Source organism: Pelodiscus sinensis, chromosome 11 (assembly GCF_049634645.1).
Source record: "Pelodiscus sinensis isolate JC-2024 chromosome 11, ASM4963464v1, whole genome shotgun sequence".
In the NCBI taxonomy this organism is placed as follows: Eukaryota; Metazoa; Chordata; order Testudines; family Trionychidae; genus Pelodiscus; species Pelodiscus sinensis.
This window is the reverse complement of record NC_134721.1, coordinates 14,777,315-14,795,960: the sequence shown is the minus strand read 5'-3', so window position 1 is coordinate 14,795,960 and position 18,646 is coordinate 14,777,315. Positions and strand designations below refer to the sequence as shown.

Genomic DNA, 18,646 nt, shown 5'->3' with positions numbered 1-18,646 from the left:
AATTGATTAGCTGACTAATTAACTGAGTGATTTCAGCACAGGAGGAGGAAGCTGAAGATTTCTACATGCAAGTAGAGGAAGGATGTTGCTTTTGACTCAGCAGACTGTATAGATTTGGTGATCAAAGATTCCAAATGAGACTGGTGAGCTCAACCACAGTTTCTTCTCAATGTGTTTTTGTGGGGACTGACCAATTCAGATTTAATTTCTTTATTTATGTTTATATAGAACTGTGAAGACAATATATGTGGCTTATAAAGTAGCCATGTTATGCTGTAAAAATGAAATGATTAAATATTATGCTCTTTATCATAAGATTTTATAAAGTTACTACTTAAGAATTATATAAATTCCTTTTGTTCTTTTGGACTTGATTGAAACTGTTGCTGAAAGTCCTTTTGGATGCAGTGAAATCTTTGCTGAAAGTTCACAATGACTAAATTCAGAATCTCCAGCTGCTTTTTATGGGAGTTGGGTTTTTTAAGTACTACAGAAGAGCAAAGAACCCACCCAAAGGTTACATTGGTACCCCAGCTGCAAGTTGAAACTATCTGAGTCATGGGACGGCAACCCTTTCAAACCAAAGAGCCCAAACTACATCAAAATTCAGAACAAGTGGTCAAGAAAGAGCTGTATAAGAATGCCCATTTGCAAGACTGAAAATATACAACTTAATATTATTGATAATTGACATGATGATTAATAATAGCATAATTTAAACATTGTATTCATAGCCTTTATTTAATGGGACTTCTGCTGCTGCATTTTTTCACACAATGCTTGGAAGTTTACATCATAACTAGTGAAATTCAGCTTCATGCACCCATTCAGGCTGTCTCCTGTCATCCTTGAGCATAAAGTACCATTGATGGGATTCAGATGAGAGAGAGCCTGCTCCCACGTAGAGGCAGAGCCAAACATTGAAAGTAAGGCCAAGCTGACGTTATATATGGTGTTGTATGGAATGGGAAGTTCTTTCTAAGTTTGCAGATTCAGATTATCATTGTGATCCAATTTTTTCATGTCACCCCATTTTGTGGTTTTGCCAATTCTGCACATTGTTGAGCAAGGCATTCTAAATCAGAATTCAGCTTTATGAATATTTCCACCCAAATATCTGACTCCTTGAAATCTGCTATTTTAATTTCCAAATCACTGAGGCTGTGTCTACATTGGCACCCCTTTCCGGAAAAGGGATGCTAATGAGACACTTCGGAATTGCAAATCCACGGGGGATTTAAATATCCCCCACGGCATTTGCATGAACATGGCTGCCGCTTTTTTCCGGTTTGGGGTTTTGCCGGAGAAAAGCGCCAGTCTAGACGCGATCTTGCGGAAAATAAACCCTTTTCCGGAAGATCCCTTATTCCTACTTGAAAGGTAGGAATAAGGGATCTTCCGGAAAAGGGTTTATTTTCCGCAAGATCGCGTCTAGACTGGCGCTTTTCTCCAGCAAAACCCCGAGCCGGAAAAAAGCGGCATGTTCCATGCCATGTTCCATTACTTTCAAGTAGGAATAAGGGATCTTCTGGGAAAGGGTTTATTTTCCGCAAGATCGCGTCTAGACTGGTGCTTTTCTCCGGCCAAACCCCGAGCCGGAAAAAAGCGGCAGCCATGTTAATGCAAATGCCGCGGGGGATATTTAAATCCTCCGTGGATTTGCAATTCCGAAGTGTCTCATTAGCATCCCTTTTCCGGAAAGGGGTGCCAATGTAGACACAGCCTGACTGAGATGCCTGGAATGACTGTCAAATCCAGTTATTCGACGGACTCTTTATGTGGACGAATCATAAACTTAAACAGAGCACTGTGTTTGAGAAAGTCAACAAAACAAGACTTGAATACCATCAGGAGCTCAGAAACAAACCCAGCAAGCTACTGCAAATCAAGACTGCTGTTTGGATTCTTTCTCTGATACAAATCACGAAACATTCATAGTCTTTCAAAACTTGCGAGTCTGCTTGTCTTGATATCTTTGATGAAGACAGTCAATTTTGACTCAGGCGAGTCAGAACTCTATTTCCTTGCCCTTGTAGCTTCAGGTTCAACTCATTCAAATCACCAGCAATGCTGATGAGACAGTACAACTTGAGTAACGAGTCATAGTCTGAAAGCTCAGCATGTTCGACACCCTTCATATCCCAAAATGACTAAATCTCATTAATGAAGACAGCAAAATGAGACAAAACTTTGCCATGAGACAACTAGCAAACTTATACTGTGCATTAGTAGATCTGAATACTCAGAACCCACTTCCTTGAGCAGTGACTGAAATCGACAGAGATTAAGGGCTCATGCACAAATCTAACTGACAATGCGAATGACCACTTCCATTATATTTCTAAGGCTATGTCTAAACTACACCCCTGTCGGCAGAGGGATGTAACTTAGATATATCAAAAGTGCAAATGAAGCCGGGATTTAAATATCCCACACTTCATTTGCATAATGGCAGCTGCCGCTTTTTTTTTCCGAAACGGGGCTTTCAAAAAAACCCGGCAGTTTAGATGGGGTATTTTCAACAGAAATGCCCCGTTTTGAAAGATCCTGTGCTTCTGTCAAAAATGCCCCATCTAAACTGCTGGTTTTTTTTTAAAAGATCCATTTCAGAAAAAAGCGGCAGCCACCTTTATGCAAATGAAGCGTGGGATATTTAAATCCCAGCTTCATTTGCACTTTCGATACGTTTAATTTACATCCCTCTGTCGACAGAGGGGTGTAGTTTAGATGTAGCCTGAGTTTGGTTCCATAAGACTGCAGACAATGTGCCTCTGGATGCACGTTGCAATGAAAGTTCAAAAGTGGGTAGTTCAGCTGTTCTGACAAAACAGTAAAGAAACTCCTGAATTTGCCGACAATGCTAGGTGCACTGTCCATACACATAGACACAAGATTATCCATCTGTACTTCTTTCTCATTTACAAAGTTCATCACTCTCTTTCTCTTTGCCATTTTTACTGTTTGGGGTTCACAGCATTCACCATCATGTATGATGATAGAAAGATTTCTCAATCAATCAAATAAAAAGAGAATATACATGATTTCCAATGAATGGAGAGGATGGGTGGTTGTTAAAATAAACAGTTAAAGGTGAAACAGACAAAAAAGGCCAGGTTGACATGAGTAATTACGTGTTTTTAATTTTTTGAATTAATCTTTCATTTTAATTTAAAAAGTTGCATGTATTTTGGGACTGACAAAAAGAGCCATATTTGGTTCCATATTTGGCTCTAGAGCCAGAGGTTGCAGACCCCTGATCTGATTCAATGCAGTGGGGACAGAAGCTGGATCTGGGGCGAGGGGAAAATGCTCAGGACAAGGGATTTGGTGGCACTGGGGAGACAAGGGGAAAGGGAATCAATAACTGGCTAGCAAGGAGACAGGGCCTGGGAACTGGTTAGGAGAGGGAGGGAGAAGATGGGACTAGTTGGACAGTGAAACCAGGATTGGGAGCCAGTGATAGAAATGAACAGGACTGGGAGCCAGTTGACCTGTGGAGAAACTCTGAGAATGATCTAGCAGCTGGAGGAATGGCTGGATGAGGTGACTGGGACTCACGGGGACATGAGAGCCACTGCACAGAGGGACAAAGTGTTTTTAGGCTACATTTGTGCCACCAGATCCCATACTGCTCCAGGAGTTGGAGAGAACTCTGGCATAAATTAGACAGCCCTAAGAGTGTCAAGATTCACAACTGGCTGAAATGCTACCTCTGAATGTATGCAGTGCTGTGGCTCTGCCCCAGACATATTCTTCCTACCTCAGCTCCTGACACTCATCGTACACCAAGGATTGCGAGAAGGTCCTCAGGAGACAATCTTAGAGCCATCTTCCACAGTGCCAGTTCTGGGGGAATTCTCCCTAGGCATAACTGGGGCTTTAAAGCCTCCCCCTCCCACCACTTTATGCTGCCCTTCAATCCAGCAGAAAGGAGCCAAAGCGGTAAAAAGGATCTCAAGCTCCCGTTTTCCACGGGGGATTTCATCCATAGTCTAGCCCCCTTGTTGGGGGTCTGGTGGTAGAAGGGAGGCTTCTTATTCCATCTCACCATAGACAAGAATGCTACCATATGGCTGCGTATTTAATCATATGCATGGTACAGTAGATAGATGAATAACAGTTTAGTGTATTTTAAGTAAAGTGGGAGATACACAGTGAAATTCTAACTGAAATTAGACATAACTGGGACATTAATTGTTGATGAATTGACCTTTTAGTCTGCTAATTTAATGACACAGTGGTCTAATGAGAATAATGTGTCATATATTAAGATGTACTGGACATGTCGGCATAAATCCAAAAGATAAGAAAAACATATTTGCCAGTTGAAATGCAATGCGGCTATTCTGTGGTTTCCATTTCATTCATTCATGATCTTTATAGATCTGATATGTTCTGTGTTTTTTCTTTTGATGCATCATAGCACATTAAGTCCGCATTTTATTGCAACACTAGTTGTATTAGAAACTACGCTGGAAATTATTTGAAATAAATGTTTGTGACAAACTTAGTTTGAAAACACAAATTGGGCACAACTTAAAGATACTAACTTTTGAGTTAGGGGAAATCTGAACATATAGTGGAAATCATAGCACCTTTCCTATTTAATGCAATGTTTTCCAGGGCTCCTCAGCAATTCAATTAAAATGTCAAATCCATAATAATCCCTAGAGTACACTTCAAAGGAGTTGGAGTATATTTGTGTGAATTACTTCAGGAAGGCAATTGGGCCCTGTAAATATGATAGCGTGAGTGCAGTGAAACAATTCAGTAGGGTAAAGCCCATGGCGATGCACTTCATAGCAAGTACCACTAAGCAAGCACCATCACATTATGCTCCATTTCAAGACCAGCCACAGATTCAGAGTCCAATCTCACTTCCACTGAAGTAAGTGGAATTAGAGCATGATATGATTTGTGTAAAATATTGTTACTGAAGATCTTAAATAACATACAGGCTATTTTTATTCTGTAGATACTAATGGAAGACTTGACAGCTTTTAGCTTTCATCTTTTTCTTTCATGTCTGGGGTAACTTCTTCTGGATTTAAAAAGCCAAATTCGGCTCCCCATTACTCCATTGACTTCTTACGGCCTAAATTGATGACTGCAAGCAATTACAAGTTTTATGTATCTTCTTAAAAATGAATATGATACAGACACATTTACATTTAAAATTAGAAATCTTTCGTTATTTTCTCCTTCTTGTATCACTCCACTGGCAACTAAAAATAGCATTCATTCGATCTGAAAAATATTGGGAAATATAGCTTCCAGAAACAATGAACAGTTTGTCTGTTCTTTTTTGGGCTGTATCAAATGAGCAAAACTGCAGCATATTCACTAAAATCAGTTTTCTTCCCTGTCCCAGGTCAAGTGTCTCCAAGTTATTTTGTTTTATAACCATCCCCTGCTAATGTATAATCTTTCAGTGACAAAGGATCATTCACAAAACCAGCTTTACAAATACTGATTTCTGAGACATAGAACCACAAACTGCCTTCTTCAGATCCTCAGTGGATCTTTAGAAAGTTGAGATTATATATTTATCTTTACTATGAATGAAGTGCAAAGATTGCTTCAGAAATGCCTAAAGCAGAAATCTTACCATCGTTCCTTAATATCAAAGGAGTTGGAGGCCCCAGCACTTTATTATTTGTTACAGTGTTTGTCACCACACACGTGTAGTTGCCCACATCAGATGTTTCCACCTTTGCTATGTACAAATTCCCAGTCTCTTGAGAAACAAAACGACGATTATCCTGGTGCACAAATGATGGATATTCATTGAAGATCCATGCATACGTCAGTTCTGGAAAGAAAAGAAAAGTGTTTTTTTTTTTTTTTAAATATGGTTCCATCCCAGAACAGAACTGAAATACTATTAATGAATTTCTCCTTGTCTCTTGTAGTTAGAAAAAGGGGACACTAACTCATAATGAAATGAAAACGTCTTGCTTGTACAAATATGAATATAATCTTGTATACTGGTGCAGTGGTGTCTTTCTGAGTCTTCAGACAGATAGCTCTTAGCTCCAGTGTCTCTGTTGTGCCTCAGTTCTTCCAAACCAGAACAAAATTAAATTAATAAGAAACTCACTAATTTCATAAATGCTTTTCTGAAACTCTCAAGAATCATGCCAATTTCACATGGCTTAGAAAAGTGATGAGCTGTAGGACAGGCAGGCACTGGAGCTATTTATGGCAAAGACGACTCAAGAACAGCCTGGCATAAACTAGAAGGGCTTTGCAAAGAAGCAGAATTAAGAACCCTCTATTCTATAAGTTACTCTCGATCTCATTTCATTTTTTGGACTTTTTACATCAATTGTAATGCTGATTTTTATGGGAATTCTTTGATTTATATGCAAAAACTCAGTTTTTAAGCAATTTCACCAAATTCCCAGCTTCGTATATTGCATCATCAGTTCAAAGTAATCTGAAAAATTGTTACAAATAGCCACAATATCCTGTTACTACAATAAAACATGTATGTAGTCATATATTTATTAATATATTTACAAAGAAAAATGTTAAAACTAAATATAATATCCTACTATACTGGCTTAAATTCAGGCTTCTATTTTATTCCTGCAAGGACTGAAAGCTTTTGACACAAAGTATAGTAGGAAATAAAGCAACTGCTGACATAGCATTTGGTCCCAAATTTGCAAACCTATCATGCCAGCTGATGTTTATGCTCACATAGAATTCCCAAGTCAAGGCTCCATAAATGTCATTCTGCACTTATCAGATAGCAGCATCAGGCTTTCCACCACTATGCTGATGAAATATAGAACCATCATAAACAATTGTCAGTGGCAGGGAAACTTTGTAATTCACTCTTAAGAACTGTTGACAGTGAACCAGCTTTCACAAGCAAATTCTACATCTTTCAAAAAGGTACATCCAAATCAGGGGTGATGGTGTTTGTGTGTGCACATGATTCACTTGGATGCACATCCATTTATTTAAATTTATTATCTGCCTTATTCACAGAGAATTCAGACTTTGTGGTTTGACAGTTCAGGAAGTTTTATCAAATGGAAACTAAGTGTGAGACAATACTTGTCATGCCTTTTTCACCAAGAACATACCTGTAATAGGGTGTGCTGATTCAGGAGCTAACTCAGCACTCTGGCACTCAAATCCCCATCTGTTTACACTGAGTCCTGTCTGACAGAAGAGGCCAATTAACTGAGTGAGGTACAGCTCAGGGGGTCAAAGTGGGAAGAAGTAACTTCAACAACTATGCCCATGTAAGTAGACCGGAAGGAATGTAGCAGGAAGAGCTGGGAGACTGAAGGAAAACAGAGGTGGGCAGGCTTGACTGCTGTTAGTAGTACTATTCCCTTTGCTGGAAGCAGGTGAGGAAGCTGGCTATGAATTGTAAATATATGCAGAAGTGAAAGGAAAGGGGTGTGCCCAGTACACAGCTCCAGAAAGAATTGGATGAGCTGTGGCAAAAGCCAGCAGGGAACTACTTAAAGAGCCGGCAGGGACCTGGGTTATGAAAGGACAGTAGCTTAAGTTCCTTTTACCCCGTTAACGCCACACACTATGGCTTGCTAGCAGAATAAAATAAATAAAGATGGTGGTAAAAGAGACCCGGAAAGTTTGTGGTCTGTGATAAAGGCCTGAAAGGACTCAGAAGGGACCACTCCATGACAATTTCATTTTGTTGCATCATGAATAATACTCTTAGCTTAATTGCTTCTTTCTTTTCAAGATAAATTATGGTAGAACCCACCTTAATCTGTTCTTTTGAACTGTATGGTTTTATACTTTGGGATTTTTTAATACATGAAATTAAGTAGCTATAATCTTCAGTGTGACTAATTACATAATATTCTAATTTATAACATGCCTTTGGAAGTTTTTTGCAAAAGAAAAAAACTGAAAGACAAACTGCAAGTGATTGCAGAGTTTGTAAGTTAGGTTAATGTAATATAACCCTATTATATTTGTCTAAGACTAATACCCAAACACTGAAAACGTTAGAAATTACAGTAAGGAAAGATCACTGTAACTTTGTGAAGAGAACATTAATTATAGTAAAAAAGCATATTCTTAGTATAATATTCTAATGAGCCATAATTGTAATTGACCTCAACTACTGTTATGTACTTTAGGAAATACATTCTGTCCTAATGTTCCAGTGTTTACACACATAGAAGGGGGTATGCAGATTGTTGTGTTTTTCATTTAATTAATTAATTTATTTATTTATTAATGACAGGATTATAAGTCTGCTTAGACTTCTTGGAAGATATAATTATGCTTATATGGGACTATCTAATCATTGTATTTACACATGTGCACCTAATTATAAGTAACCCCATGCTGATGTCAAGAGGATACTTGGAGTAAACAAGGTAGCACTTCTCAGCAGGCTTATTATTTTCTGAAAGTATTTATAATTGTTTTAATTTACTCTTGGTGAACAATTAACTTGTTTACCCAGAAGCATCCAACAATAGACAAACATTTCTGCTTTAGAATGCAAAGAGCAGTTTTTAGCTTTGACTGAATCTACAGACCTTGGTCCCCTGGCAAAACAAGGAAAAAGCCAAAGACCAAAAATGTTATGTAGTTAATGCAGCATGGCCAATTAATAACACATTCCACAATTTCAGTGTCAGCTTAGAAACCCTAATCAAACAGATTGCAAGAGTGAAGGAGGCTGTGTGGACATTGTATGCAATAGAGAAGGCTGATTAAAAACCAACTTCTAATTGTGGAAGTCCATCTTGAGACAACTGCAAGGGAACACATTTTCAGAGAATGGATGCTCAGGCACTTTTGAAAAATCAAGCTGGATTTCACTCTTCCCTCCTAAAAGCAGCAGGCATTCCAAATCACTACCAGTTTTGAAAATCTCGGCTTTATTCTGATTATAACTCAGGCCAGATCTACACTAGAAATGGAAGGTCAGCTTAAGGTACGCAACTCCAGCTACACAGAATAATTAGCTGGAGTCGGCTTACCTTAAGACGAGCTTGGCACTGTCCCTACTGTGGGAGGACAATGGGAGCAAATGCTCCCATCAGCTTCTCTTACTCCTTGCAACAACGAGGAGTACAGACACCAGCCAGAGCTGCCCTCAGTGTTCTATTTCTGGGTCTATTCTAGACCCCCTAAATTGAAAACCAGAACATTAATCTCTGGCACGGCGAGTGAAGATGTGCCCTCAGTTACACTGCAGAGCACTACATCTGTATAACTACTAACTGCTATAACTATAAGAGATAAAACAGCATTATCAAGGCAGCTGTGCTGTACAGTATTTAAAACAATTGATTGAATTTCTAAAGCTGAAATTAATCATTCTAATTTATTTTATCTAAAATAACTGCAGAGTTTTTATTATCGTGGTATTGCAGTGACTTGGAATCAAAAGATATAATAAAAAAGATGGGAAATAAAGCAGACTGGAGAAGACTTAAGTACATTTCCTTGTGTAGCAACATGTAAACACATACGGTACAATACTCCGTTTGATTTCTGTAGAGATCCCTGTGCAATATTTATGTCTGTTCAAACTTGATGGATTTCTTTTGATAAGGTTTCACAGACTAATTGCTCTGGAAGTGACAGACAGTTCCTGTCCCATAGGCAATTTGTAACATCTAAGAAAACAGACACTTAAATTACAGTATGAAAGAGCTTTTGGTGATTCTGGTGGGTGCAGGGCCATCCCTAGGCATATGAAGTATACGCAGCTGCTGAGGGCAGCACGAAATTTGGGACACCACTGTGCCCCAGAGTTCATGGTGCCCTCGGCAGTTGCATGTTGTGTATTGCTAGGGTTACTGGTGGGATGGGACAGCAAGGCATGGGCAGTGCTGGGTAGTCCTATCTGCTGGACCCCAAAGCAGCCACTATTGGTGGGCTACACTTAGCTACCATCCACCAACTGTTTGGGGAAACTGCTGCCCATCTCTGGCTGGTTGCACAGCCACCCCGTGCTTGGCCTCTGCCCTGAAGGTTGCACTACTCTCTACCTGGTACCTCTTTCCTGCTCTCCTGCCAGCTTCCCTGCCCTGGACCTGACCCCGCACAATTCTGGGCCTGCTTCCCGACAACTCCTATCACTGTGTCCCTGCAGCTTTGAGTGCTGCCCCCCATGGAATGGTCACCGCCTCTGCAGGGGGGATGCAGGTCCTTGGGCTGCGTAGGACACCAGGCATCATAGGGACAACCCTGAGTAGGTGACTGATTCATTACGTGGGTTATAACAAGATGCCTTCCAGTCTAAAGGTTGTCCACAGAATAGTTCACAGTTTCTCATGGATGATACCAATTATATTTTAAGAACTTACTGTGACATTCTGTTTTCCAATTTGTTTCCCTTCTCAGATAATTTTGGCTAACAGACAATGTTTTACTGCACTGCATACAATGTTTTTATTTGCCTTTTTAAAAGTCATTGAACTAGATCCCTCAAATGTGATGCACTATATTATGCATTTTGAGCCAGATTTGCAACTGGTAACAACTGGTAACAGTGGGTGTGTCTAGACTACAGGGTTTTGTCGACAAAAGTCGACTTTTGTCAACAAAACTATACTTGTGTCTACACTGCTGCTGAGTTCTGTTGACATAACATCGACAGAACTCAGCAGTTTTGTTGACGGTGGTAAACCTCATTCTATGAGGAATAACGCCTTTTGTTGATAGAGTTCTGTCGACAGAAGGAGTTATTGCATCTACACTGTCCTTTGCATCTACACTGTTATGTTGACAAAGCGGCTTGCTTTGTCGACAGAACTAGATGTAGTCTAGACGCTCTTTGTCAACAAAAGCTTTGTCGACAGTATCTGTCAACAAAACTTCTGTCGACAAAAGCCTGTAGTCTAGACGTACCTAATCTGTGGAGCTTGATTGGTTTTAATTTGATTGATAGCAGCTGATTTGTTGGCTCCTCATGCATAATGTACCTTCCTCTCCCTAGGGCAGTGGTCACCAACCAGTAGATCAGGATCTACCAGTAGATCTTGGAGCCTCTGACATGTGATCCTGACTGGTCTGGCCAGGAAGCTATCAAACACTCGCACTTCAGTTGCACCTCCATCCACTGTCATGCTGCTCCTGTCCTCTGCCTTGGAACTGCCTCCCTGTGAGCCTGGGAAGGAGAAGGGAGGGGGCGCTGATGTCAAGGTGTCTTCCCTGACTCCACTCCTAAACCCCATCTCCACAGAGAAAGAAGGGGCTGGAGAGACTTTGGCAATGGAAATCTCTGTCATTCTCACAAACACACACTGTCCTTTCACTCTCATCTCCCAACCCAACACATATGTGGGGGTTTGTTGTTACTACTTGCAAAGTAGGTTATGTTTGGTTTTTGACTGGTCTGTGCAGTTCATAATTTTCATTTCTCTCATACTTAAATTTTATTCTTTGAGTAGGAAGTTGGCTGGAGTAATTATACCTATGGTAAATGCTGCTCCTGGAAGTGGCTGGCATGTCCCTGCAGCCCCTGAGAAAGGCAGAGTAAGGGGTCTCCACTTGCTGTCCTTGCCTGCAGACACCGCTCCTGCAGCTCCCATTGATCAATAATGGGAAACCGTGGCCAGTAGAAGCGGTGGGCTCAGTGTTTGTAGATGAGGGGCTGCACATGGCACCATGGAGCCGTTGCTGTACATTCCAACTGCTTTCAGGAGTGGTGCAGGGCCAGGACAGGAGTAAACCTGCCTTAACTCCACTGTTTTCTCACCTGGAATCCATCTCAGTTAAACAGTGTCCAGCCAGAACCTGCTTCCTGAACCCCTGTCCCAGCCTTGAACCTCATCCTACACCTAATCTCCTGCCCCAGATGTGATTGCAGGAGGGCTTGAACTCCTTCCCAGAGCTTGCACCCTGAAACCCCTCCTGGACCCCAATCCTCTTTCCTGGGCTAAGTCCAGAGCTCCTCCCACACTCTGAACCCTTTGGCCCAAGACTAGAGCCTGCACCTCAACCTCCTACCCCAGCCTGATGAAAGTGAGTGAGGATGAAAGAAGGGGGATGGAGTGAGCAGGGTGAAGCCTTGGAGAAGGGGTGGAGCTGGGACAGGGCCTTAAAGAAGGGGTGTGAAGGAAGTGGGACAAGGGTATTTGAGTTTGAGATAGATCTTACATTGCACTTAAGTTGAAAAAGTGATCTTGTGATTAAAAAGTTTGGAGACCACTGCTCTAGGGAGATGCACTTTCCATGAGGGGAGGTGCCTTGACTGCATGCATTTCCAAAAGAGATAAAGCCGTGTCAAAAATCCTAAAAGACTTCTGGCAAATTGACACTTTGGCAAGGATTTCAAGACTGCTATTTCAGAACTTTTAAGGCATGATCACAGGCTTGTACAATTTTTTAAAACTCACCTGGATTCAGGGTATTAAACAAGAAACTTTTTCTCCTACGCAGTCCATGTTAAAAAATTTTTTTTACACAACACCCTCATCTCTCCCCAAAGCACACAAACTACTGATCAAGGAAAACTGGTGGTCTGAGCTTATTCTGTTAGTGTTCCTGTAAACACTTGGATGCTCAGTGCGATAGCAATAAGCTTATCACATACCAAGAGAAGGAAAAGAGATTTCCTTTTTTCAAAGAATGAACCTCTTTGTGCAAAAGGTCACAAGATACTAGCATCTGCTCTGTGGCTTGGGAGCAAAGATAATGTAGATATGGAACAGCATGTTAAAACCCTATAATATCCCTCAGAATTCAAGGGAACCCTTGGTAAATTCAGTACAAGTGAAGACTAGTAAAGCAAAAGGTGGGGAAATTGTTGAGTGAAACTTGGTCTCTCTATAGCTGAAATAAATAGTGGAAGAAAAGTGCAGAGACATGTAGTCACAGACATGGAAGCTACACAAACACATGACAGAGAAATGCACCACACAGTAGTACCAAAGAATGTACTTCATATAGTTAGCCATCATCAAACTTCATGAAGAATGGGAAATATAAGTTTGCAAGGAAAGTTCAGGCACAGAGAGATATCATGGAACATATTAACATTATTAGTATTTAATTTTATAGTTACGGATTAGCAACCGGCAGTGGAATATACATTTCAAACGCATCCATCAGTGGAACATCAACCTTTATCCCAGTTCAAAGCCCCATGAACATTCCTGGCTTCTTCTCAGGTGCCACATCAAAAGAGAGGAACCTTTCTTTCAATTCTTTCATCACCTCCATAGATTCTCCCCCACTACATGCCCTCTCCCTATGCGTGATAATTAAGCTTCACATCAGCTTGGACTATGTCACATTTCAGAATCGAATATATTGATCACAAATCCTTATTAAATGCTATAAGCCACAAACAAAAAGAACACATTGACAAATCTCAGCCAGGATTTGAAAACAAAAAGTTTTAGACTCGAGTCCATACCTAGATAACTAAATGAATGACCTGATTTTCCAAACACCCAATAACTCCCATCGACTTTATTTAACACTTCAGTAAACAGACCACTTATTTAAGCTACTTAAGTAAAGATCTTGGAACCTAACTTTAGACATTAGTTTCTAAAAATCTTGTTCCAGATACTGTCTCTTTTTCTGGCTTGTTATATACCTGCAGTCAGAGCTCCTCTTTTTGCGGCAGAGCCCTCTCACACGAGTAGCCATGAGAGAGTCTACAGACATAAGCAGAGACAGGAATCACTCTGCGATAGAAACAATATCATTAGGAAATGGAAGTGCAGAGATGCAAAATTACAGAAAGGTGTTCAGAGCATGATACAAACACAGAGCAAATGGTATCTTTTAGAAAGGCAATGGTGGAGGACAGAAAGGAATAAGTAACCTCATCCTGCCTCTTGTGTTTTCTTTCTGCTAGCTGCATCCACTTGCTGTCTCACACTGAGATGTCTGTGCCTTCTATTTGATTTATTGTCTATGTCATTACTTCCTGTCTGGCTACTCTAGAGTACCTTCCATTCAGAGGGCATGCTTAGTTTTATCTCTTTCAATTCACAGGGGTTTTATAATATAGGTAGGAAGTGCAGTTTCTTCAGGAACATTTGCATCTGTGAGAACAGTTTTGCTGCAGGGGTGCTCAGTCTTCATTCTCTGACAGAGCTGAATCTGCTGAAAAAGAGATAACCCCCATATGGCTCTTTTATGCAGCTTTCATGATACTGTGAACACCTGATGTTCCTTCCATGGTGCAAGCTAAAGAACTATAGTTCTCTTCCACCTGGCAAAGGTTTTCTGGGTCACTGACATGTGACTCTGAGTCTCTGTGACTCATTTTATTTTTCTGGTGGGAGACCAGACAATTTATTTTTTAAACGCAATCCTTGAATTATAACTATACATTTTGTGAGCATATGATTTGCCATTCCCTATCCTCTCTGAAATGCTGTGCATCCCATTGCATGCTAGATTTACTAAATAACCATCTTAAGACCATGGTTTCTGGATTTCAGAGGCTAGCTGAGCTGGATGACCTGAAAATATATGCATTCTAGCCAAGCCCAGTTACTTTTGCTAGGTCACGCATAATACCCTGGACAACAGAAACCTTCTTACATGCAAATAATAATTCTCTCCAGTGGCAAGATATAGATATAGATATAGAGAATAATATAGAGAATAATGAGCTCTCATGGGCAAAACCCACTTCTTCAGATGACACTCTCCATCAGTAGACCTCAAGGTGCTTTACAAAGGTAATCATTAGAGAAGTTCAGGACTTCGATACAGTAAATTCAGGATTCACTGGTGTGGCCTCATGACTAGTCTCCTTCTCTGTCAGTGATGATAAACATTTGGTGTTATGCATTTTCATATGTTCCCTCAGTATATCGTGCCACTTCTGCACAGGTAGCTAGCATAATAGATTTCACGAGAGCCCCCAAAGACCACAGACTCAAATAAGATACGAAGGCACCTGAGACAGGTTTATTGTTGAACAAAGTACATGAATAGTTGTCGGTAGCCAGATGGCCTCCGAGCCCCCACATATTTGTACCCGGGGACAATGGACAGGGTGCAGTCGATAGTATGGATTTCATTATCGTCCCCCTAGGCTGGCCAAAGAATTAAGTCGAGGTACCCTTATATTTATAGACAGAAATGAACAATCTATGATAGCCACTATACATATCATCTTATGCACTAATGACACATTTTGTACCTCCCCTTGTACTTTCCTTCAAAGCATTCACTATCCCTTGTTATGCTTTCACTCTTGTTGTTTCAAACTATTTTACCATGTACTCAGATGGGTGTTCCTGTACTGTCCTGATGCAATGTATTTACATACTTCATGTGCTTTTATCAGTGCTAGCAGTTCTAGTGACGAGAGACTCTGGCTTGCAGGCAAACATTTGCTTTTGACGTGGCCTGTGTTGTTACTCATAGTATAACTCTTGCTTACTTTGGTTCAAGCACCAGATCCATGCTTCAGGCACTTTCTTTCTCCTACAATCATTATCATTTATCCCATTTTGAAGATGGGTAAATGGAGGCACAAGGACCTGACTTGCCCAAGGTCACCCAGCAAAGCAGAGCCAGTTTCCTGCATCCTAGTCCAGTGTTGTTCTGTGTGTGTGTGTGTGTGTCTGTCCCCGTCCTCTGTTAGGCCATGTCTACACTGCGCTGGTTTTGCGCAAGAAATATGCAAATGAGGTTAAGTGTGGAATGTCACCAAGCCTCATTTGCATAATTAATGAGAGGCTGCTTTTTGTGAAAAAGGAGCAAAAAGGAAAAAACTGCGAAAGAACGGCTCTTGCTCAAAAGGGGGTTTTTGCTCAAGAAGGAGCAGTGTAGGCAGCTACTTTTTGCACAAAAGCCTCTTGCACAAAAAGCGGCCGCTCATTAATTATGCAAATGAGGCTCAGCAATATTCCACGCTTAACCTCATTTGCATATTTCTTGTGCAAAACCAGAGCAGTGTAGACATAGCCTCACAGATTCTTGTTATCTGTAGGCGCTATAAGGCATGCCAATGAACAAATGGTCCTGTCATTGTACACAAGAGTTTAGGGATGGAGTCACCCAATTATTTTCTCTATTTGGTTCAAGGAAGTGCTACTAGGTAAGCAACCGTTGATTGTCTTTACTCTGTGACAATCACTGTTCACAATAACTTTTTCCTGACCTGCAACAATAAAGTTGTGAGCATTGTACCATTTTCCTGAGGACTTTATCCTGCTCTAGGTGTACTCGCGGTGTATGGCTTTATGGGAAATCCCATGGGTATTATCATATATACTTCTCCACAGTATTCAATTGTCCTGAAAGGCAGGATCTAGCTGAGGAATACTTCAGAATCCACACTCCTCTCCAGTATGTCAAACCTCTGCCCAAATTGAGAAACACTTTCAGTTATACTAGAAATGTGACTTTACCAGATTCTATAGCAAATCCCTACTTATTAATCAGGCAGAGAGATCAGAAACCACAGAGCCTACTTCCAGTGTCAGTGCTTTTAATGACCAGATTATAGAATAGTCCTCACTTTCTCAGTCTGGCCTAATGAATATACAAATATGAATAAAAGGTAGAATGGTTTCAATAGGAGAGAATAGAACTCACTGGTTAAGATGGTACGGTAGGTTGAAGATCTGAGTTCAAGTCCCTAATCTGGGATGGGGATTCAAATCCAGAGCTTTCACATCTTAGGCACACACCCTAATCACTGGGTTTAAGGTTATGGTGGAGGAATGTGAATGGACACATAGACACACTGTCTCTCTCTTTTGCTGACTTCCGAAATGGACCCTGAAAAAACTTTTTTCTGACTGAAATTACTGTCTATATTGGAGATATCGTCTGCTCTAAGGACATGCACTACACTTTGAAAAGACAAACCTGGGGGTTTAAATTTATTATTCTACTAGACACCAAAGATCATGGATTGAACAGATCCTGGATTTATGGTTTATTAGCATTAACTCCCTCTTTTTGTCCATTGACTTCAGTTGTGTTAACAGGCTGTTCCACCGATATCTTCAATGGTGCCTTACAATATGAGCTAAATATTTATGCTAAACAATCTGTTCCACGAGGCTAGGGCTCCTTTCCCAGACCTGAAGAAAAGTTGTGTCTGCCTCAAAAACCTCTCTCTCTCAGAAGTTCGTCCAATAACAATATTACAATTCACAGATAATTTTGGGTTGACTGAAACTGCAATTCTTGGAGAATAAACTATTGACCCAACATTCTTGCCCTTTTCTGCCAGAGAGGCTGAGAGTTACACCTTAAATGTGGATTCTCTCAGTTTTCAGTGGCTACTCTGCATTTACTCTGGTGTGAATGAGAATAGAATCTGGCTCACAGCATTTGGGAACTATATTCTTTGCATTACACTTTTCTGTAAAATAGTACAAGAGAATTTTTTTCTTAGAGTAATCACTGAATATATAAACCACTAATAGTTAAATGGTGTCTCTCCATTTTTGTATATACCCTTCCCCTTTCACATTTCCATTACTCCCCGGTTATGTGGAATGGCCCAGCATATGTGGCATGGCACAAAGCCAGGGAAGATTTGCATTTGACTGATGAGAGTCACATTTCATTACATTTCTAATTAATTGATGAGAATCTATATGAAATGGAGCATAATCCCCAGTACATCCCCAGGACAAAACTGCAGCATATTTTCCACTTTAGGAAAAGATACAGACTTAAAGGAAGCTAGCATTAATTGCAAAAAGTTCTCAAATAATAACTTTTACAAAATTGTCAAAAATGTTACTGAAAGCTGAATAGGACTTATGCTTTGAATTATTATTTTAATTAGAACAGATGATTTGCCAAAATAATGCTCTTTTAGGCTCCCATGTCATTTAAATCTTTCAGTGAATACAAAACACATGTTTCATGTCTCATAGCAATAACAGCATTTTTGTATTGCTTTTAGACAAAATATACATCTTCCATAAAAGTAGGCCTGCCACTGAGCAAATGTAAAAGGTCTATGTAGTGAATATGGAAAAGGCTATTAAAACAATTAAAACATCAGGATTACATGTACCATAAAGCTAAACAGAAGAATAAAAAAATTAAATTGAGTATTAAAAACAAAACGGGGAATGTTTATAACTTTTAATAAGAGTGTGTTGTAATATGCAATGCTCGATTTTATAGGCTTTACTGAAAGTTACAAAGCTATATCAGATCATTAATAATTCCTCTATATACTGTCATCCAACATTTCATCCTCAACGAATGAGTAAAAATTGTGACTCCCTTTTAATCACAGACCTTGCAACATTTTCTGTAAAATCTCATATACATGAAAAATGTATATAGATCTTTAAAAGAATGAATATCTATCTATCTATCTATCTATCTATCTATCTATCTATCTATCTATCTATCTATCTATCTATCTATCTATCTATCTATCTATCAATCAAGACTCATTTTTCTCATAGTAACAGCCCCAAACATTTAAGATTACTATTGTGCTACTATGGTATTTAGGGACCGTATTGCACAATTTTGGAGCATTTTATTTAATCCCTAAAAGGAGCAAAGAGCAAAGTTAAAATTTAAACCAAATCATATAGGACACACACACAAAGGGAAAGTAATGTAAAAGACCAAATTTACCGCTCTATCTTATAAATTATTCTATTTTCAACTCACATCTGTTTAATTTGACTGTTGCATTTTTGACCATATATGTCTACTAAATTAT

At 39.9% G+C, this 18,646-nt stretch overlaps 1 protein-coding gene across 17 annotated transcripts in view; it reads right to left on the bottom strand.

Annotated features, from left to right (window-relative positions):
- The window catches only part of LOC102454172 (contactin-4), a 731,510-nt gene that overhangs the window by 155,028 nt on the left and 557,836 nt on the right, over positions 1-18,646 (bottom strand). For all 17 annotated transcript variants that reach the window (XM_075938683.1, XM_075938679.1, XM_075938672.1 and 14 more), the window contains one exon: positions 5,609-5,812. In XM_075938683.1, coding sequence (XP_075794798.1) covers positions 5,609-5,812 — 204 coding nt within the window. The remainder of the gene's footprint in view (positions 1-5,608; positions 5,813-18,646) is intronic.